The sequence below is a fragment of the Dipodomys merriami genome, unplaced genomic scaffold, assembly GCF_024711535.1.
Source record: "Dipodomys merriami isolate MVZ:Mamm:240054 unplaced genomic scaffold, mDipMer1.0.p SCAF_11, whole genome shotgun sequence".
Lineage (NCBI taxonomy): Eukaryota > Metazoa > Chordata > Mammalia > Rodentia > Heteromyidae > Dipodomys > Dipodomys merriami.
Window position 1 is genome coordinate 49,312,134 of NW_027202382.1, and position 20,704 is coordinate 49,332,837.

A 20,704-nucleotide genomic window follows, 5' to 3' on the forward strand; every position below is an offset into this window, starting at 1 on the left:
TGTTAGTACTGAGATGTAGTACCATCTGCTCTCAGGGTGGTTAGTACTAAGGTGTACAGTCTGCTTTCTGGGTGGTTAGTACTGAGATGTGTTATTGTCTGCCCTCTGAGTAGTTAGTACTGAGACGTGGTATGGTCTGCTCTCTAGGTAGTTAGTACTGAGCAGTGGTACAGTCTGCCCTCTGTGTGGTTAGTACTGAGATGTGGTACCGTCTGCTGTCTGGGTGGTTAGTACCAAGACATGGTACAGTCCACTCTCTGGGTGGTTACTTCTGAGACCTGTTTCAGGTCCACAAGTAGTAGGCTCAGGCTCCATCAGCAAGGTCACCGTGGTGTGTCCTCCTGATGAGCCTCCATCCTGACTGGGTCTTTTCCTCAAGAACCAAAAGTTTCTGTGCTCTCCAAAACTGGGCGCCTGTGAAGGTGGGGTGGAGGGGGACGCTCCGGGGTGGCCGAGAGTTGGTCTGGGATGGAGAGCACAGGCTGGCTGTACACACCGCCTCCACCTCCATGGCCTGCATAGGGTAGGGGAGGCTGGAGACCCCCAAGAGGAGCCACAGTGGCTTCCACCACCCCCACCCTGCTTCGCAGAGCCCTCCAGGCTCCAGTGGGGTTGCTGGGCGGTGTGCGGGATGGCCAAGGCCTGACCTTTGGTCGGGCAGGTGAGGGCTGAGCCCTCCGGGGGCCCCCTGGGACACATTTACAACCGGAAGCCCAGGCTGTCAGCAGCAGGTGGGGCCCAGCCCAGGGCTATACAGAGGAGGGACAGAGCCACTCCAGTGAGACCCACATCAGCCTGCAGAGCCATGCGCCTCGCCACTTACCTCCCACCTGTCCTGGTCCTGCTTTTCGGTGAGTCCGCTGCTAGCTGGGTACCAGTTATAGACACTGGGGCAGATGTAGGACCCCCCGCCCTGCCCCCCAGAAGGAAGGCCTGTGAGGTACATCCAGGACAAGCCCCGGGCCAGGGACTATGCAGTCACAGTAGACATCTGCCCAGCTGTCCAGGCCTCCAGCTGCCCCTCTTGCGGGGGGTTTGGACCTCTACCACTGTGGAAGCCCCTCCATTTCACTGCTGAGCGGCATGAAGTCCTGTGCCTTCCCTCCGGCGTTCACTGCGCGTGCCCACACTTCCAACCCAACTGCAGCAGCCTCGGGCTGGGAAAGTGAGCCCCGCTGGCAGATCCTGGGCCCACCCTGCCCAGCCTGGGGACGGCCCTGGGGCTGGGTGCGGTGCCTGGGGTACTACGGGGGGGGGGGTCCTCCACCTACCCGGCTGCTGTTCTACCAGCAGGGGGGTCCCCAGGCCAGGGGGTGCCCGGCCGCTGCAGGAGCCCCAGTGAGGCTGTGTGCAACTTCGCATGTGACTGCCTGGGCTGCTCGGATGAGGCGTGGTGTGGTGAGCAGGGCCCGGCGGGTGTGGGCAGCGTGCGTGCTGGGGACACACGCTGACCACCCGCTCCCCCAGGCTACCACGGGGCCCCTCTTCAGGGCATGCCCTTCAGCTGCGACTTTGAGCAGGACTCTTGTGGCTGGCGGGACATTAGCACCTCGGGCTACCGCTGGCTCCGAGACCGAGCAGGAGCGGTGCTGGCGGGCCCCGGGCCGCATGCTGACCACACCCGTGGCACGGATCTGGGTAGGCTGGGGAGAGCGGCCGGCCCCCGCCCCTCCCCCACGCTGGCGCTGGTGCTGGCGCTGGTGGGCGAGCTCCGACTTCTCACCCGGGCCAGGCTGGTACATAGCCGTGGGAACCCACCCCGGGAAGGAGGCGTCCACCGCCGCCCTGCGCTCCCCGGTCCTGCGCCAGGCAGCCCCCGCCTGCGAGCTGAGGCTCTGGTACCTCACAGCCTCGGGAGGTGCGTGCAGGGCCCGGAGGCCCTGGAAAGGGGCAGCTCCGGGACGGGAGGCCCAGGAGTGGGCTGGGGCGCGGCCGGAAGGCGGAGGGGACACTGGTTGTCCGCCGTGCCGTAGGTGTGTCTGAGCTGCGGCTGGAGCTGACCCACGGTACAGAGACCCTCACCCTGTGGCAGAGCTCAGGGCCCTGGCGCCCCAGCTGGCAGGAGCTGGCTGTGACCACTGGCCGCATCCAGGGCGACTTCCGAGTGAGCCGGGGCTGGCCGGCCGGCCGGGCATTGGGGGTGGGGAGGTCGAGGCCCCGACCGAGGTCTTGAGAGCCACCCTCTCTTCAGGTGACCTTCTCTGCCACCCGAAATGCCACCCACAGAGGCACAGTGGCCCTGGATGACGTGGCGTTCTGGAACTGTGCGCTGCCCAGTAAGGCCCCCCGCCCATAGGTCCCGACCCTCGGGTGTCCAGGGGTTCCCTGCCCCGCTCAGACGGCCCCCCACCTCCCCACCCCAGGCCCCCAGGCCAGCTGCCCCCCGGGACACCTCCACTGCCGGAACGGGGCCTGCGTGGCGCCCGACGGCGTGTGTGATGGCGAGGACGGCTGTGGGGACAGCTCTGACGAGGACCCCGCCACCTGCAGTGAGGCGGGCCGCCCAGGGGCCGGGAGGCGGGGCTGTCCTCGGGGTCTTCGCACAACTCGGGGGGCTTGTCCGGGAGGGTGTGCCTCAGCGTGCTCCCGCTGCGGCCGGGCGCCCGCTCAGCAGCCCCGACCGCCCTGCCCCATCTTAGGCCACCTCATGGCCACTGACTTTGAGACTGGCCTGGGCCTGTGGAGCCGCTCGGAGGGCTGGACCCGGAACCACAGTGCTGGTGGCCCGCAGAGCCTGGCCTGGCCGCTCCGGGACCACAGCCAGAACAGCGCACACGGTGAGCACCCCAGGGTCCTGGCGGGCCCATCCTCTGCCCGCTCCCCCCAGCAAGCCTGGCCGACCCCCCCGCCCCCGCTCTCCCCAGGCACCTTCCTGGCCTCTGTGGCCAAGCCAGGCACCCCTGCCGTCCTGTCCAGCCCGGTGCTCCAAGCCTCAGACCCCTACAACTGCTCGGTGAGGCGGTGAGGCGGACAGGGTCACCCCTCGGGCTGCCTGGGGCTGGGACCCTCCGGGCCACCCTTGGCATCTCTTCCAGCTCATCTTCTATTACTACCTGCACGGGTCTGAGGCCGGCCATCTCCAGCTGCTCCTGCAGACCCGAGGGCCAGGCGCCCCGCAGGCTCCCAGCCCCCTGCGAAGACGGCACGGGGAGCTGGGGGCGGCCTGGGTCCGAGACCGGGTTGATATCCGGAGCACCCATCCCTTCCAGGTGAGCCTGCCAAGCAGTGACAGGGACAGGGCCACCGAGGGGTGTGGCCTGGGAGCCCTGCTTAGAGCAGAAGAGGGGGTCCCGGGCCCTCCTGAGGTGCCCTTTGGGGGAGACTGGAAGCAGTGTCCAGCGATTCGCAGGGACAGTAGGTGGATGTATTAAGGATGTATTAGCAGCCCCTCACCTCCCCCCCCTCCCCCGCCACCAGATCCTTCTGGCTGGGGAGACGGGCCCAGGGGGCGTCGTGGGCCTGGATGACCTCATCCTGTCCAGCCACTGCAGAGCAGCACCAGGTGACCTGCCCAAGCCCGGCTCACCGCCCTGCCCAGGGCAAGCACCAGGCCCTGGCCTGAGCCCCGCCCTCCTCCACAGAGACGTCCATCCCGCAGCTGCCTGAGCCCTGGGCCCTGGCTCCAGCCCCCCAGCCCCCCTGGCCGCGGCCCCAGGGCTGCGAGCCGGGGCACCTCCCCTGCCAGGACCTGTGTGTGCCCCCAGAGCAGCTGTGCGACTTCCAGCCGCAGTGCGCCGAGGGCGAGGACGAGCAGGAGTGTGGTGAGCCCGGCCCGGGAGACCCCTGTCCAGAGGCCAGGACCCTCACTGCCCCTCAGCACAGCTGCCCTGAGCCCGGCCGGGCAGCCCGGGAGACCCCTGTCCAGAGGCCAGGACCCTCGCTGCCCCTCAGCACAGCTGCCCTGAGCCCGGCCGGGCAGCCCGGGAGACCCCTGTCCAGAGGCCAGAACCCTCACTGCCCCTCAGCACAGCTGCCCCCGCAGGCTCCACTGGCTTTGAGCTGGCCTCGGCCGGAGGCTGGGAGGACGCCAGCGTGGGCCCGCTGCAGTGGCGGCGGCTCCCAGCCCAGGCGCACAGAGACGCGCGCGGCGCTGCAGAGGGTAAGGCCCGGACCACCCTGCAGGAGAGGGTCCTGGGCTGCGGGGGGCCCTTGCAGGAAACAGGGCTGACCTCCCCTCCCCCCAGGGCACTTCCTGTCTCTCGAGAAGGCTTGGGGGCAGCTGAAGGCAGAGGCCCGGGCCCGCACGCCCGCCCTGGGCCCCTCCGGCCCCCACTGTGAGCTCCACATGGCTTACTATTTCCACGGCCACCCCCGAGGTACCACCCACCTGCCACCCTGCCTCAGTGAGTCTCTGCGTGGAAGGGGTGGGAAGAAGCCCACCCCCGTTGTGCTTACCAGGCTTCTTGGCGCTCGTGGTGGTGGAGAGGGGCTTCCGGGAGCTGGTGTGGCAGGCCCCAGGCAGCAGCTCTGGGAGCTGGACAGTGGACAGGGTCCTCCTGGGATCACGGCACCGGCCCTTCCGGGTGAGGAGTGAAGCCCTGGCTGGGGGCGGGGGGGGGGGTCTTCACAGAGCTTGCCTTGACTTACATTGTTCTATGCCTGCCTGAAGCTGGAGTTCGTTGGTTTGCTGGACTTGGACGGCCCCGGACAGCAGGGGGCTGGAGTGGACAATGTGACCCTGAGGGACTGCAGTCCCACAGTGACCACCGGGAAAGACCAAGGTCCCCGCGGAGCTCACCCCCCCCCCCGGGACGTCAGAGCGGGGGAGGGTGATGGTGGAGGGGGGCTGACCCCACCTCCCTTCCAGAGGTCTCCTGTAACTTCGAGCGGGATGCATGTACCTGGCACACGGGCCACCTCACGGATGCCCATTGGCGCCGGGTAGAGAGCCTTGGCCCTGGATACGATCATACCACTGGACGAGGTATGTGGGCCTCTGGACCCCAGGGGACACCTTGCCTGAAGGGGCTTCCAGTCTGGGGTCCCGTACACACAGGGATGACCCCAAACCCAGGGGTCATTCAGATGCAGGAGACCCCAGACCCCGGAGGCCCTCGGATTTGGGGAGGAGGCCTCAGATGCAGAGGAGCTGCCAGACTGGTGGGTCACCCCAAACCTCTAGGGCCCTGGGCTTAGGGGGCCTCAAACACAGAGGTTCCCAGGCCAGGGGCTGGGGGAGCTCAGACTTGGAGGCGCATCTCTACAGCTCAGCCGTGTCCCCCCTCAGGCTTTTACATGCTCCTGAACCCCACAGACCCTCCTGCCCAGGGCCAAGGAGCCCACTTGCTCACAGGCCCGCAGGTGCCGGCGGCCCCCGAGGAGTGCCTCAGCTTCTGGTACCACCTGTATGGACCCCAGATCGGTGAGCACCCTGGAGCTCACAGCTGTGCTGCCGGGCTCCGAGACGTGTCGGGGGCTCCGCTGGCGCCCCGATCCCCTCCAATCCCACCTCCTTGCAGGGACATTACGGCTGGCCCTGAGGAGGGATGGGGAGCAGGACACGCGGCTGTGGTCGCGCTCGGGCACCCACGGTAACCGCTGGCACCAGGCCTGGGCGACCCTCCACCACCAGCCTGGGCCGAGTACCAAGTACCAGGTAAGCCCGACACCAGGCAGAGGGGTGCGGGGCAGCCCCAGCCAGCTGACACCCGTCGCCTCCAGCTGCTGTTTGAGGGCCTCCGGGACGGGTACCACGGCACCATGGCACTGGACGACGTGACTGTGAGGCCCGGCCCCTGCTGGGCTCCCCGGAGCTGCTCCTTTGAGGACTCGGCCTGTGGCTTCTCCAGTGGGGGCCAGGGCCTATGGACGCGCCAGGCCCACGTCACAGGCCACGTCCCCTGGGGCCCATGGGCAGACCACACCACGGAGACAGCCCAAGGTATTGGGCGTGATACCGCCTGGCACAGGCAGAGGGTGAGGGCTGGCCAGGGCGGGCAGGCTGACGCTGGTCCTCCCAGGGCACTACATGGTGGTGGACACCAGCCCAGGCGCCCTGTCCCAGGGCCAGGTGGCCTCGCTGACCTCAGCGCACCACCCACCGCTGGCCCAACCCAGCTGCCTGACCTTCTGGTACCACCTGAGTCCCCAAAACCCAGGTAAGGGCTGTGGAAGAGGCTCGGTCCGGCTTCCCCCAGGCTGGGGCAGGCCTTGGAAGCCAAGTGGCAGCTCCCCTGAGTGGCTGACCAGGGTGGGCCTTTGGTGGGCAGGCACGCTGCGGGTCCACGTGCAAGACGGCGAGAGGCGGCAGGTGCTCAGCCTGAGTGCTCACGGGGGGCTGGCCTGGCGCCTGGGCAGCGTGGACATGCAAGCCGAGAAGCCCTGGAGGGTGAGTGCCCAGGACCAAAGTGGGGTCCCCACGCCAGGGCTGCCCCGGCGAGGCTGCCAGCTCCCACCACCCCTGCAGGTGGTGTTTGAGGCTGTGGCGGCGGGCGTGGAGCGCTCCTACATGGCTCTGGACGACCTTGCCCTGCACGACGGGCCCTGTGCCCGGCCAGGTGAGGCTGTGGACCCAAGCTCATGGTCCACGCCCCAGGCTGGCCCTGTCCGGGACCGGTGGTGCCCAGGGGCTGGGAGGCAGGGACCGCCCGCTCACCAGCCCGCTCCCGGCAGGGTCCTGCGACTTCGAATCTGGCCTGTGTGGCTGGAGCCACTGCGCCCGGGCCAGCCCTGGCAGGTACAGCTGGGACTGGAGTGGCGCATCCATCCCTTCCCGCTACCCCCAGCCCGCGGTGGACCACACCCTGGGCACACAGGCAGGTGTGCACTGGCTGGAGCGGAGGACAGACCTGGGAAGGTGGGCTGAGGCCACACTACTACCTGCCCGGCTGGCACACCCACAGCTCCCACTGGGTCACCGGCCGCAGATACAGGGGCCTGGCTCACCTTCCCCTTCATCTCCAGGCCACTTTGCCTTCTTTGAAACCGGGGTGCTGGGTGCTGGGGGCCGGGTGGCCTGGCTGTGCAGCGAGCCGCTGCCTGCGACCGCGGCCTCCTGCCTCCGCTTCTGGTACCACATGGGCTTCCCCGAGCACTTCTGTGAGTGGGGTTGGGGCTCAGGGAAGGGGGGTCAGGGCCGAGGGCGGGGCCTCCTCCGAGGGGCCTGACCACGGGGCTCCGCTGCCAGACAAGGGCGAGCTGAGGGTGCTGCTCAGCAGTGCCCAGGGCCAGCTGGCCGTGTGGGGCGAAGGAGGACGCCTGCGGCATCAGTGGCTTCAAGTGCAAGTGGAGCTGGCCAGCACCGAAGAGTTCCAGGTGAGGCCTGGGGACGCCGCGCCATCGCCCCAGTTGGCTCCCTTCCTTCTTCCCTTTCCACGCTCCCAGGCCCTCAAAGCATCTTCCTACCTCAGATCGTGTTTGAAGCCACTCTGAGTGGGCAGCCGGCTGAAGGGCCCATTGCCCTCGACGACGTCGAGTACCTGGCCGGGCAGCACTGCCAGCAGTCTACACCTAGCCAAGGTGAGCTCCTGCTGCACATGGCGGGGGGGGGGGGGGGGGGCAGGATCCCCAATCTGCTCTGGTCTGCGGTGGTCTTAGGAAGCCAGAATCGCCAGAACCCCACCTGCCCTCCCCAGTTGCCCCGGCCTGCCTGGGCTGGGCTCTCCGTGAGGAGCCTCCTCAGCCCCCCCTTGGCCTGGCCCCTGCCTGTGGGCTCCTGCTTCCTGTGCCTGGACGCACGGCAGGTTGGGGCGGTGCGTGGTGGGGTCTGTGTGCGGGGCGCTTGTGGCTGTTGAACTGAGGAAGGGGTGGACCTAGGTTCCCGGGTCTGCAGCCTGGTACTGACAGGACAGCCCTGCCTTAGCGCCCTCTACAGCTGGGGGGGTGCCAGACCCCAACATCGGGACGGGGGCTGGAGTCCCAGCATCACAACCCCTCTGGCCTCCAGGGGACACGACCATGCCAGTGCCGGTGCCGGTGCCGGTGCCAGCTGCGGTGGGCGGCGCGCTTGTCTTCCTCTTGCTCCTGGTGCTCCTAGGCCTGGGGGCCCGGCACTGGCTGCAGAGGGGCTGCTCCTTCCCAGGGGGCACAGGCGCCGCAGCGGCAGCCCCTGGCTTTGACAACATTCTCTTCAATGCGGTAGGAGCCCCACATGGTGAACCAGAGCCTGCCCCTGCCCTGGACCACTGCAGGGCAAACAGCCCACTGCCCTGCTCCATCCCCACCTGCTCCTTCTTTCCTCCCAGGATCGAGTCACTCTCCCAAAGTCTGTCACCAGCACCCCATAGACCACTCCAGACATGGCCCTGGTCCCCAGCATTTGGCCAGACCTCAGCCAAGAACGTGGACATGGCATCCCCTCGGGCTGGGGCGCTCGGTGGGACATGCCACACTTCCGGGGCCCCCTTCCCACGCAGTGACTGCCTACCGGGGAGCTGCTGTACTGTGAATAAACATCAGTGCCCACAGCAGCTCAGCCTAGGTCAGTGTGGGCGTACTCTGGCCGGCGGGTGGGTGGCTGCGAAGGTTCGAGGCCCTGGGGAGCATGCTCGGACGCTCTGTGCTATGGCACACGGGTGGAGAGGTGACTGCCAAGGCCTCAGGTGCGGAGGCAGGCAGACTCCAGGCAGACACGGGCCAGGCTGGCACCCAATCCCCGGCTTGCTAGCTCGTTCTGCACCCACTGGGGAGGGCCACCTCACAGGCCTGAAGAGCTCTGGACAGGGTGACTTCCCGATGGACGGTGGAGGAATATCGCCTCCGCCAGAGGCGCCCACAGCACTGCTCCCCCAGACGGTGCCTGGTGCATGTTCCACAAAGGCCCCACGCCCCGTTCCCCTGACAGAGGGCTGAAGCCTGCGAGCAGTCCCAGGGCTGTGAGTGGCGACGCGAAGGACCTTGGCAGCCTCCCACTCCCCATGAGGTCACGGGGAGCCGGCCCTGGCCTGAGGGTGGTGACACCTGCCCAGAACCAGGGTGCGGATCCAGCGATAGGACATCTCCACCGCAGGGTGGCCTGAGGCTCCGGCCCACTGCAGGACACAGGGCGGGGAGGGTGGAGAGCTCACACCCAGGCAGCCAGGAGTGCCCCTCCTGCCACACCACCTGCTCATGGACACATCTGACCTAAGAGGCGGGTGGCCGGCCCCTGCCTGTGCAAGGGCCCAGCCACGCTGGGGGCACAACACTGGGACACGGCCAAGGTGGCTGTGATGTCCACTGAGCAGAGGATAAAAAGGAGACAGCCCTGCGGAGCCCTTCATCCTCAGCTCCCCAGCTCCCTTCCCCCGCTGGCCAAGGCGACCTAAAAGACACAGCAGGGCTGCCCACAGCTTCTCACCAGCAGGAAGGGCACTGACCATGGCCCCTGCCTCCCACAGGGGGTCACCAGAATTCCCCAAGCCTCGGGCAGACACCTACCGAGGCAAGTTTTCAGCCTCACTCCGGTGCAAGAGACAGGCAGGGAGAAAAGAGCGGGGCTGGTACTTTGCAAGGTTTTGCTTTGTTTGACAGCAGGTATGGGTCAAGGGGGCCCACGGCCCTGCCCCCATGTTCCGCTCCACCACCTGGGAGACCCACAGCAGTGCTGGTGGTCAGGGACCAACCAGAAGAGCTCAGCCGGAACGCACTGGCTTCGAGGCTTTGTGCTCATTTCGCCCGTGGCCCCTTCTCGATGGGCTTTCCGATGTCCTTTCCCCGGAGCTTGAGGCCTGAAAGGAGGCGGTGCGTGGCTGAGCCTGGGGCAGCCCACGGGGCCTGCTCAGCAGGCCACCCCCTCTAGCTCAGTACCAACTCCCTGGGTCCTGAGAGGCCCTCTCGGGCCTCCTGGGGCTGGAAGGCGGGGCACACGCCCTGTTCCTCCACACACACATGACCAGCTTTCCAGTCCAATTTTCAAGAGCAGTAGCTAATGATCTGAGAAGACAGATGAACACGTAGTCCCAGAAGCACTGGAACACTGAGTCTGGCCACTGTGGAGGGGCGTGGCAGGAGCAGAACACGGCATGTGCGGGAACCCCAAACGCTGCTTTCTTAGGGAAAGCTCTTGGGCAGAATGGACATGGGCCCTGGTCCTCAGTGTCCACCCCAGGAGGGCCTGGCCAAGGCCTTGCAACAGAGCACTCACCAATGGCTCTCTCGATTTTGCCCAGAACCTGGTTATTCGGGATGGCGCGTCCACTCTCATAGTCTGCAATGACTTGAGGCTTTTCATTGATTTTCTGAGGAGAAGAGGCAGCTTTAGCCACGCGGGCCGAGGGAGTGCCTGGGGGAGATGCCCGCGGGATGTGCCTCTGGGGCTTGGGTTTCACCATCAACAGACAGAGCTTATCAAGAAGCTGCTGCCACTCTGACCTGGCCCACCCAGAGGTTCTGGTGAGGCCAAAGTGGAGATCCCAAAGCCCCCAGGCGGGTAGTCCCCCCCCCCCATCTCCCCAGGCCGAGCTGCCAGAGCCTCACCGTGGCCAGGTCCTTCTGCGTCAGCCCGTTGCTCTGCCGGCCTCGCTGGATCACCTTGCCCACCTCCAGGGTCACCCTGTCGTGGTGCAGTTCCTCTGTCTCCCGGTCTAGCTTGGCTGTGTTCTTGGTGATTGAATGCTGCTTGTTCTGGCCAGCAGCCCCTGAACAGCACAAACAGAGTAGAGGATGTGCAGTTTACACAGGAAAAAATGATTTCAGAATGGTGTCCAAGCCAGGCGCTGATAGCTCACTCCTGTAATCCTAGCCACTCAGGATGCTGAGATCTGAGGTTGCATGGATTGAAGCCAACCTAGGCAGAAAAGTCCAAGGGACTCTTATCTCCAATTCATCACCAAACCAGAAGTAGAGCTGTGGCTCAAGTGGTAGAGTGCCAGCCTTCAGTGGAAAAAAAACAAGTGAGAGTGTAAAGCTCCGAGTCCAAGTCCCAGTAGCAGAATAAAAATAGAACAGAATGGCGTCCAGACCAACAGGCTTTCCCAATGACAACGGCAGCCACACTGCCTCAGATCAAACCTAAGCACACAGTCCACGCTGCTCTCAGTAGGAGGAAGATAACAGTCCCTAATGACCTCACACTGCACTGGGCTGGAGAGACCATCCACCCTTCCTGGCTGTCAGCAGCTGCAAGCCACTGGCTCCCCAGAGGTCCCTGGCAAACTATCTGGCCACATCTCAGGCACATGACCCCGTAACACATTCTTATTTTGCAAGCAGAAACGCAAGTACCTACATTTCTTGGATGTCTCCACATCTTCACCTCGTCTTTGAGCCGCTAAGATGGCCTAGAAAATTAGAAAGAGGTTCAGGAATGTCAGACACACCATTTAGATTACCACTAGCCAATCAGCATGCTCCTAATGGTTCTGAAGGACTGATAGGCAATACTGGGACTAAGAACCTGAGCTCATTCAAGAACCCCCTTAGCCACAGTTTTGGTTACCTGTAGTCAACCAGAAAGAGACTACTCGTGAGTTTTGAACTGTACAGTCTCTGACTGGTATAATGAAATCTCACCCCATCCCCTCTCCGTCCCACCTGAGGCGTGAGCCAGCCCTCTCTCTCATGTCTCTCTGCTGAATGCGCTACCCGCAGGTTATTACTTAGTCAGCTTGAATCAGTGTCACAGCCCTGGTGTTCAAGGAGCCCTGGCCCAATGGACTAAAGCTCTATCACAGCACCCAAGATTCACAACACTTCATTGTACCCAAGACACTGTATGTTCTCATACCACCACAGATAGAGTAAAAGAGAGATAACATTCACTTATTTATTTATTTTTAGGTCATGAGACTTGAACTCAGGGCCTGGGCACTGTCCCAGAGCTCTTTTGCTCAAGGCTAGCACTCCACCACTTGAGCCACAGTACCACTTCCAGTTTTCTGGTGGTTAATTGCAGATAAGAATCTCACAGACTTTCCTGCCTGGGCTGGCTTTGAGCCATGATCCTCAGATCTCAGCCTCCTTGAGTAGCTAGGATTACAGGTATGAGCCCCACCAGCACCCAGCTTTACATATCTTCTATTATAGGATATTTCTATAACTGTTTTATTTGATATTAATTATTAATTTGATAATTATTAATATTGTGAATCACTGTTCCTAATTTATACATTCACACACACACACACACACATACTCTCTCTCTCTCTGTCTCTCTCTATCACTCTCTCCCCAGTATTACTGAGTGGGCACCTCTCCCAGCCACTACCTTAGGCCCACGTGGCTAAGGTGCTTCTTCTCCTCAGGTATTCACTAGAGAATTGAGGATCTCTCCTAAAGATGGGGGGCCTGGGAAGGTGGCTTAGTGGTAGAGAGCTCGCCTAGCATGCATGAACCCTGGGTTTAATACTTCAGTACCACATACAGAGAAAAAGCCAGAAGTGCACTGTGGTTCAAGTGGTAGAGTGCTAGCCTTGAGCAAAAGAAGCTCAGGGACAGTTCCCAGGCCCTGAGTTCAAGCCTCAAGACTGGCCAAAAGAAAAGAAAAAGATGTCAGGATATGGTAGTACATGCATGGGATACCAGCTTTCAGTAGATGAAAGCAGAGAACAATGACTTCAAGGCTGGCATGAGTTATGTATTAAGTCTCTGTTGAGCCAAGAGCCGGTGGCTCAGGCCTGTGATCCTAGCCACTTAGGAGGCTGAGACCTGAAGATCATGGTTCAAAGCCAGCCTGGGCAGGAAAGTCCACAAGACTCTTATCTCCAATTAGCTATCAAAAAGCCAGAAGTGTAAGTGTGGCTCAAGTGGTAGAGTGCTAGTCTTGAGAAGAAAAAAAATGAAGACATATGGGCTGGGTGTGTAGCTCAGTGGAGAGCACTCATGTAGCACATACAAGTCTCCAAGTTCAATCCCAGCACCACAAAAAAAAAAGGGGAGGGGGAGAAGGCTTCTCTCTACTGCAAAAGCGAAGTGGGAACAGTGTTGGCCTGGCCTGGCCTCCTCCATGCATCTGGCCCTAGTGAGACAGATGACGCATCCCAGGAAAACTGCAGTCTCCCTGGACACAGAAGCACTGATGACAATGAGTAGGGTCTGCAGTTACTGAGCATTAATCCATCTTGCGGCCCTCTGGGGGTTAGCTTGTGAGCCATTCTAAGTGTGATGTGTCCAAAATCCCTTCTACACAGTTCACATGACTTCTAGCTAATGGCTAATTATGTTTCCTCGGGAAGAAAACGGGAGTAAATTTTATTTTGTCTCTGCAGCTTGACAAGTTCAGGGCTGGTCACAAATAACAGTCACCTGACTTGCACTGTACAGCTGAGGCTCTGGCTGGGGGCTTCCTCAGTCACAAGGGCTCAGAAATGACCCTTGTATGGACCACCCAGACTGGTCACCTCCAGCCCTGGGTATCCCTCCTATTATGCAGAAAAGCAAGGTACACCTGCCTGGATAGACTCCAAAGGTTGCAGCCCACTGGATCCCGGAAGAACCAGGCAGAGGAGGACTTGGCCTGGGGTGCAGGGGGGGGGGAGGGGGGGAAGGGCGGTGCGCTGGCCCTGTGTCCACCACTTCCCTTGGGCCCTGGAGCCTACCCTCACCTTTGGTCCTCACGCCTGGTCCCAGCCCAGTTCTCCACCCGCGCACCTGTCCCCAGCCTCATCTCCAGATCCTTCCCGGGTCCCAGCTCCCCGTCCTATTCGTCCCCATCCCCACCCCGTCCCTGACCCTCCCTCCCAGCCTGCCCTCGGCCTCCAGTCCCCGGCCTCAGCCCAGGCCTCAGGTCTCCCGCCCGGTCCCCGCCCTCCGGCCCTCGGCCCCCGCTCCGCCCCGACTCCGCTCCCCGCTCGCTAGCCCGATCCTGGCCCCCGGGCCCCCGTTCTCCGGGCCCCCGGCCCCGGGCCCTCGTTCCCCGGGTCCCCCGCCCCCCAGGCCGATCCCCCCCCCCCCCGCCCGGCCCTGCACCCGCGCCGCCCCGCCCCGCGCGGCCCGCCGCCCGCAGGCACCTGCTTGGACTTGGCCTGCGCGGCCGTGGGGCCCTTCTTGCGCAGCACCGTCACGGTGTCCCAGTCGCTCTCGGCCATGGCGTGGCGGGGGCGGCGGTCCCTCGGGCGACTCCGGCAGCTGCTCTAAACCCGGCGCGGCGACGCGACGTCCCTCCGTCGCCTCTCCGCTTCCGGCGCCTGCGCCACAGCCCCACCCCCGCCTCCTATTGGTCGACAGCTCGAGGGGCGGGTACTTCCCGCGGCTCGGAGCCAATCCGCGCCCGGCTTGCCTGGGGAACGGCCGTAGCATCTCGCGGGCGACGGGACGGGGGTGGGGGGCGACGCGGTGACCCGGGCTGAGGGGCGAGCCGGGCGGCCGGAGGCACCCCGGGCCCGAGAGAGGAGGGGCACGAGGACCAGGAGGCTTCCGGTGTGGAAAAGCGAGGTGTGGGCGGAAACGCGGGCGTGCGCGGGGCCCCGTGGGTGGAAACGCGGGCAGCGCGGGCGGACCGACCCCCGACCCCGGCCTCCACCCCGGCCCCGACCCCCGACCCCGGCCTCCACCCCGGCCCCGACCCCCGACCCCGGCCTCCACCCCGGCCCCGACCCCCGACCCCGGCCTCCACCCCGGCCCCGACCCCCGACCCCGGCCTCCACCCCGGCCCCGACCCCCGACCCCGGCCTCCACTCCGGCCCCGACCCCCGACCCCGGCCTCCACCCCGGCCCCGACCCCGGCCTCCACTCCGGCCCCGACCCCCGACCCTGGCCTCCACTCCGGCCCCGACTCCAGACCCCGGCCTCCACTCCGGCCCCGACTCCAGACCCCGGCCTCCACCCCGGCCCCGACCCCCGACCCCGGCCTCCACTCCGGCCCCGACTCCAGACCCCGGCCTCCACCCCGGACCTAGGCTCCCCACCCTGGCCTCCACCCCGGACCCCGGCTCCCCACCCCGGCTTTCACCCCGGATCCCGACCCTGGCCTCGACCCGGGTCAACGGCCCCGACCCCGGCCTCGACCCCCGACCCGGATCTCTGACCTCGACCCCGACCCCAACCCCAACCCCGGCCCCCGGCCTCGATCCCGACCCCGACCCCCCGGCGCGCGTACCACCCGGCCTTGGGGAGCGGAGCTGGAGCCCAGCAGGCCCGCACCTGCCCACCCAACCCCGCCTCCCGCGTGGTCCCTGCCGGCCGCCTGCAGCCCCAGCCCGGCATCTCGAGTACCCGGGGGTGACCGGCGCCGCTCAGGAAAAAGGACAAAATTGCAGAGATGAGTCTGTGGCACAGTGTTTTTAATTGTCTGTCTGTACTGGGACTTGAACTCAGAGCCTGGCACTCTTGCTTGGCATTTTCATTCAAGGCTGCCACTGTACATGAGCCATACCACCACTTCTGGCTTTTTGCTGGTAAATTGAAGATAAGCATCTCACAGATTTGTCTGCCTCTGACTAGCTTCGATCCTTGATCCTCAGATCTTAGCTTCCTGAGCTGCTAGGATATTTTACAGTAGCTTTGTATGAGCAGTCTATAAATTTAAAAAGGTGAGTGCCACAAGCATCCCAAGGTCCAGAAAAAAAACAATAATTATGAATTAACAAGTGTGCACATCTCTTCCACTTATTTGCTGTTGTGGGCTGTGTTCTCTGATTTCCTCCTTTTGATTTGGGGAAAATTGTTTTCTGAAAAGGATGGAAAGAGTATGCAGACATTTCTCCAGTGTACCTGATCAAGTTTATATCTAATTGCCAGTATCAACATTGCCTTGGGGAAAACCCAAGGTTCACAGATAAGATCCCTGTACACAATGCTACTGGCTGGTTCCACAAACACTGGGATCCTAGTAAATGTAATCCCATCCTAGAAGGAAGAAAGATGTGGGGAGTTTTGTGTTGTGTGTCTTGCAGTACTAAATAAAAGTTTTAGAAAGCAGCTTTGGTTTGATTTGGTTTGGGGCTTTTTGTTTTGTTTTGTTTGTTTTTTTGTCGGTCCTGGGGCTGGAACTCCGGGCTAAGGCTCTATCCTCTATCCGTGGGCTCTTCAACTCAAGGCAAGCGCTCTACCGCCTGAGCTACAGCGCCACTCTGATTTTTTAGTGATTTATTGGAGATGAGTCTCACGGACTTTTCTGCCTGGGCTGGCTTTGACCGTGATCCTCAGATCTCAGCCTCCTGAGTAGATAGGATGACAGGCGTGAGCCACTGTCGCCCGGCTTGGTTTGGGTTTTTGAGACAGGGTCTCACTATGGCCTAAGACTGGCCTTCAACGCTTAGACCTTGCCTTAGCTTCCCAGATGCTAGGATACAGGCATTCCCCTTGCACCTGTGAGGAGACTGTTTTCATTCTACCCTGACTGAGAGCAAACCAAGCTCTCTGCTTACATGTCACAGCTTGGATGACTGGGAGAGTTTTGCAGAGACTGCTGGCTTGGTACATAGAAAGCCCATTTCTCCTTTACTTCCTGCTGATGGCCAGTGCCAGCACTGTGGGTGGATAGTTGGCATCCTTAGAAGACTTTCCTGCCCTGGGCACCCAGCAAGGACTAGACTGAACTGCATGAAGATACCCCCCTAAACTCTCACCTCATTCCCCTTGGTTGTGTGCCAAAAATACAGGTAGTCAGCCAGACTTGGTGGCTGACATCAGTAATCATAGTGACTCAAGGAGACCTGAGGTTCAAAGCTAGTCCAGACAGCAAAGTCCATTCAATTTACTATCAGAAGCCAGAAGTGGAGCCATAGCTCAATTGGTAGAGTGCCAGCCCTGAGTGAAAGAGAGCTCTGTACATCTCCCAGACCCTGAATTTGAGCCCCAGTACTGGCATGCATACACACACACACACTCATACACTCATGGAGTCATCTCAATACCTTTGGACCTCAGAATGTGATAAATAGGTCTGCCTGGGAAAAGGAAGTGGTCTTAAGGAATAGAAATAAAAATATTCTACTTGGTGTATTTAACCTATATTCGACCTCAGGAGCCCATTAAGGGGCCCCTTCCCAGTTGTTGGAAGAGCCTGGTAAATGCAGCCCCACCAGCTTTTTACCACACTTGCTTAGCTGGCCTGGGCTGCAGGAGTAGTATCGAGACCCAGTTACCCCCTGCGCTAGTGTCCATCAGGCCGGCCATCATCCATCTGGTCGTCAACAGGAGTCTAGCCCTAGTGTCACAAAGATGTCTGCCATCCGGTCCTAGGTGCCCTCGACTGCCAGGACCCAGATGGATGCCATGTCTCTATAAGCCTGAGACTCACTCACTTTATTCAGGGCTCAGAAGAGGGGTGCTGTGGGGTGAGACCTCAGCAGCTAGATGGGAAGCCAACTTTGGAGGGTCCGGTGAGCAGTGCACCTTCCAGAGATGGTGATCTCAGTAAGTTGTCTGTCAATTCTGTTTTAAGACAAGCAGACTACCAGTATTATTCATTTATCTTCACATATTAAAAGAACAAAGAAAAGATAGCTTTCATTCCTTTCTCTCTCTTTTTTTTTTTTTTTTTTTTTTTTTTGTTGTTGGTCGTGGGGCTTGAACTCTGGGCCTGGGCACTGTCCCTGAGGTCTTCAGTTCAAGGTGAGCACTCTACCACTTCAGCTGCTCTACCACTTGAGCGACAGCACCACTTCTGGTTTTCTCGTGGCTTATTGGAGATAAGAGTCTCTTGGACTTTCCTGCTTAGGCTGGTTTTGAAACATGATCCTCAGATCTCAGCCTCCTGAGCAGCTAGGATTATAGGCATGAGCTACCAGCGCCTGGCTTATTTCTAGCTTTTTGAGGGTTTATTGGAAATAAGTCTTAAGGACTTTCCTGTCCAGGCTGGCTTCAAACCAAGATCCTCAGATCTCAGCCTCCCTGAGTAGCTAGGATTACAGGTATAAGCCACCAATGCAGGCTTCCTTCATTTTCATGCATCTGTGAAACTCCTCTCAAGAGCCTCACTGTCAGGTGACCCATCCCATTGTTCCCAGGGTATTCTCCTCTGCAGCAAGCTCATCTCAACCCTGTCCAGGCCAGGAACAGAGAACCTGCGCTCCCCCCTCCCAGCCCACACACACACCGTTTCTCCTGGAGCCAATACTGGCCTCTTCTGTTTGCTTCCTTGATGGTAAACATTCCCCCATAGCTTTCAGACACTTGAGAATCAAGTTCTTTGAGACCACAATGTCGAAGACTGATTTTATTCTTCCCCTGGGCTGGAACGATAGTCAGAGCCCAAGCAGGGAGGTGGCAGAACTCAGGAACATGCTCCATCATCTCCAGAGCACATGGAGGCCCTGGGGCCCGCCCCTGCCCCCCCCCCCCCCCCCGCAAAATTCCAGGATCTTCAGCTCAAGGACACAGGGATTTGACCTGGCTTTGTTCTTCTGCCATTTGCTTGGCACCGTTAAGCTTTTTTTTTTTTTTTTGGTTAGTCATGGGGCTTGAACTCTGGGCCTGGGCACTGTCCCTCAGCTCTTCAGCTCAAGGCGAGCACTTGTTCTACTACTTGAGCCACAGCGCCACTTCCAGTTTTCTGGTGGTTTATTGGAAATAAGAGTCTCATGGACTTTTCTGCCTGGGCTGGCTTTGAACCAGGATCCTCAGATCTCAGCCTCCTAAGTAGCTAGGATTATAGGCACCCAGCTACCATAAGCCTTCTTAATTTGGAAAAGAAAGACCTTCCATTTGGGAGTGTTTTCTGCTGTGGTTTAAGGCAGGCCCCAAAGCCTGTGTGCAGCTTAGGCTTGGGGCACAGGTGTTTGGAGGCAGGGTCTGACTGCCGCTGCCCACTCACCGGAGGCTCTGTCATTTGACGAGGCCTCTGGCCCATTAGCTTTCTCCTGCACTGTCAGTCCTTCCATTACTCCCCTGTGTACCTCCTCCCTTCTGGGGACAAAGTGTTCAGGGTTCTGCGGTACCTTGGAAGCAGGCTAAGCGCCTACCGGATACCCAGCTTGTCTACCTTGAGCTTGGACTTCAGCCTCCAGAAGCATGGGAGGCAAGTACACAAATGTGTGTTCTTTAAAACTTACCTTGTCTCATTTTTCTTTTTGTGCCAGTCTTGGGGCTTTAACTTGGCCTGAGCTTTTATTGATCAAGACCAATGCTTTACCACTTGAGCCACCGCGCTATTTCTGGCTTTTCCTGTTTGTGTTACTGAGGAATTGAACTCAGGGCTTTATGCATGCTAGGCAAACACTCTGCCACTAAGCCACATTCCTAGCCCATATTGTTTCTGTTCTTTTTTTCTGCCAGACCTGGGGCTTGAACTCAGGGTCTGGGCACTTCCTTAAGCTTGCTTTGCTCAGAGCTAGCGCTCTACCACTGGAGCCACAGCGCCACTTCCAGCTTTTTCTGCTTCTGTCTTGCTGAGGAATCGAACCCAGAGCCTCATGCATACGAGGCAAGCACTCTACCACTGAGCCACCTTCCCAGCCCCTCCCTCAGACTCTTATCTATAGTTAACCACCAGAAAACCAGACTTGCACTGTGCCTCAAAGGGTAGAGTGCTAGCCTTAAAGTAAAAGAGCTCAGGGACAGCACCTAGTCCCTGAGTTCACGCCCCATGACAAAAAGAAAAAAAAAGTGTCACAGACTTTCCCTGCCCTAGCTGCCTTTGAACTACAATCATCAGATCTCATCCCGGGTAGCTGGGATTACAGGCATGATCCACCGGGCCTGGTATCATTAATGTTTCTTCCTTTGTTGTATAGTGATAGTTACTTAGTGTTTTGTTATTTTTTTTCTTTGCACTAGGATGACGGGCAGATGAACCGAACCTCAAGGAGGGTGATGAGAGGGGGCCCTGCTAACTGCACAAGAGAGAGGTGCCCGGCAGACAGGGTCAGAGCAGGTGGGGGCCCATGTGGGCAGTCCCCAATGGTGAAGCCTATGGATGGCTAGGCGGCCTAGATGGTGTCAAGGACCGGGGCCAGGGCCAGGGGTCCCAACTGGTCTGGAACCAGCCAGTGTGTGAGAGCTTCAAAACGGAGCCTGGCTGAAGCGGGCTACAGAGGTACGGGGAGCCCCAGCTCTGCAAGGTGCCAGGGTGCTTTGAGCCACACTCCTGCGTCAGTTCTCACTCCTGCCAGCAGGTGGCACACAGCCTCACCTTCCCCTGGGAGGCTGCTGCCCCTGAGCTCCGTGCACCGGAGCCAGCCAGCACCAGCTATGTTGAGTGATGAGGGAACTAGGGCGCAGGCGGGTGATACCTCCACTATGTTGGGGTCTTGTAGGACAAGCGGTGTGGAGGGCAGGAGCCCGGAGAAAGACTGGGTTCATCCTGAGCCCCTAAGATCCTAGACCTGAAGAGGGCCTAAGCCCTGTGAGGCTGGTGTGGAGTCAGGGTGGTGGAAAAGTCAGGCTGGTGTGGAGTCAGGCTGGTGTAGAGTCAGACTGGTGGGGAGTCAGGCTGGTGTGGAGGTCTGGCTGGTGTGGTCAGGCTGATGTGGAGTCAGGCTGGTGGGGAGGTCAGGCTGGTGTGGAGATCAGGCTTGTGTTGAATCAGGGTGGTGTGTAGCCAGGCTGGTGCGGAGGCCTGGCTGGTGTGGTCAGGCTGGTGGGGAGGCCTTGGGGCCAGGCTGGATCTGGCAGTGGGTTCCTTGGCTCTGGAGCATGGAGACCAGGCGTGTGTTAGGTCTGGCTGTACATGGCTCATTGGGGCAGCTCAGGACCTCATATGCTACCAGAGCTTGCTGGGACGGAGGCTCCCAGGGGCAGCAAGGACTGGCCTCCTTGCCAGGCGCCCTCTTGCTCTCTCCATGATTCTCTGCCACCTCTTGGAAGGCTGGGACCTGCCCATCCTGCCGTCAGGGGCTTCCTGTCCACTGCTCACTGCCCTGGGAGCCTTCCCGAGTGAGGCCCCTCTCAGCCCCTCAGCTGTGGC

The 20,704-nt window shown here is 60.9% G+C and overlaps 2 protein-coding genes across 2 annotated transcripts; one reads left to right on the forward strand and one right to left on the reverse strand.

Annotated features, from left to right (window-relative positions):
• Positions 1-1,083: 1,083 nt before the first annotated feature.
• On the forward strand, positions 1,084-8,342 carry Mamdc4 (MAM domain containing 4). The gene is made up of 29 exons (XM_070005232.1): positions 1,084-1,165; positions 1,294-1,398; positions 1,468-1,638; positions 1,733-1,858; positions 1,974-2,104; positions 2,192-2,276; positions 2,364-2,489; positions 2,640-2,777; positions 2,865-2,953; positions 3,036-3,209; positions 3,418-3,502; positions 3,582-3,761; positions 3,983-4,099; positions 4,185-4,316; positions 4,399-4,523; positions 4,610-4,721; positions 4,808-4,924; positions 5,228-5,362; positions 5,460-5,596; positions 5,662-5,881; positions 5,961-6,098; positions 6,210-6,328; positions 6,407-6,497; positions 6,613-6,759; positions 6,904-7,038; positions 7,127-7,254; positions 7,350-7,458; positions 7,886-8,076; positions 8,184-8,342. The coding sequence occupies exons 1-29, from the start codon at positions 1,084-1,086 to the stop codon at positions 8,223-8,225; spliced, it is 3,687 nt and encodes a 1,228-aa protein (XP_069861333.1). The 3' UTR covers positions 8,226-8,342.
• A 1,078-nt stretch (positions 8,343-9,420) lies between these two features.
• Positions 9,421-14,049, reverse strand: Edf1 (endothelial differentiation related factor 1). Its single transcript, XM_070015111.1, has 5 exons — positions 13,866-14,049; positions 11,147-11,198; positions 10,396-10,556; positions 10,064-10,157; positions 9,421-9,647 (listed from the first exon to the last, which is right to left on the reverse strand). The coding sequence occupies exons 1-5, from the start codon at positions 13,941-13,943 to the stop codon at positions 9,586-9,588; spliced, it is 447 nt and encodes a 148-aa protein (XP_069871212.1). The 5' UTR covers positions 13,944-14,049; the 3' UTR covers positions 9,421-9,585.
• Positions 14,050-20,704: the final 6,655 nt, after the last annotated feature.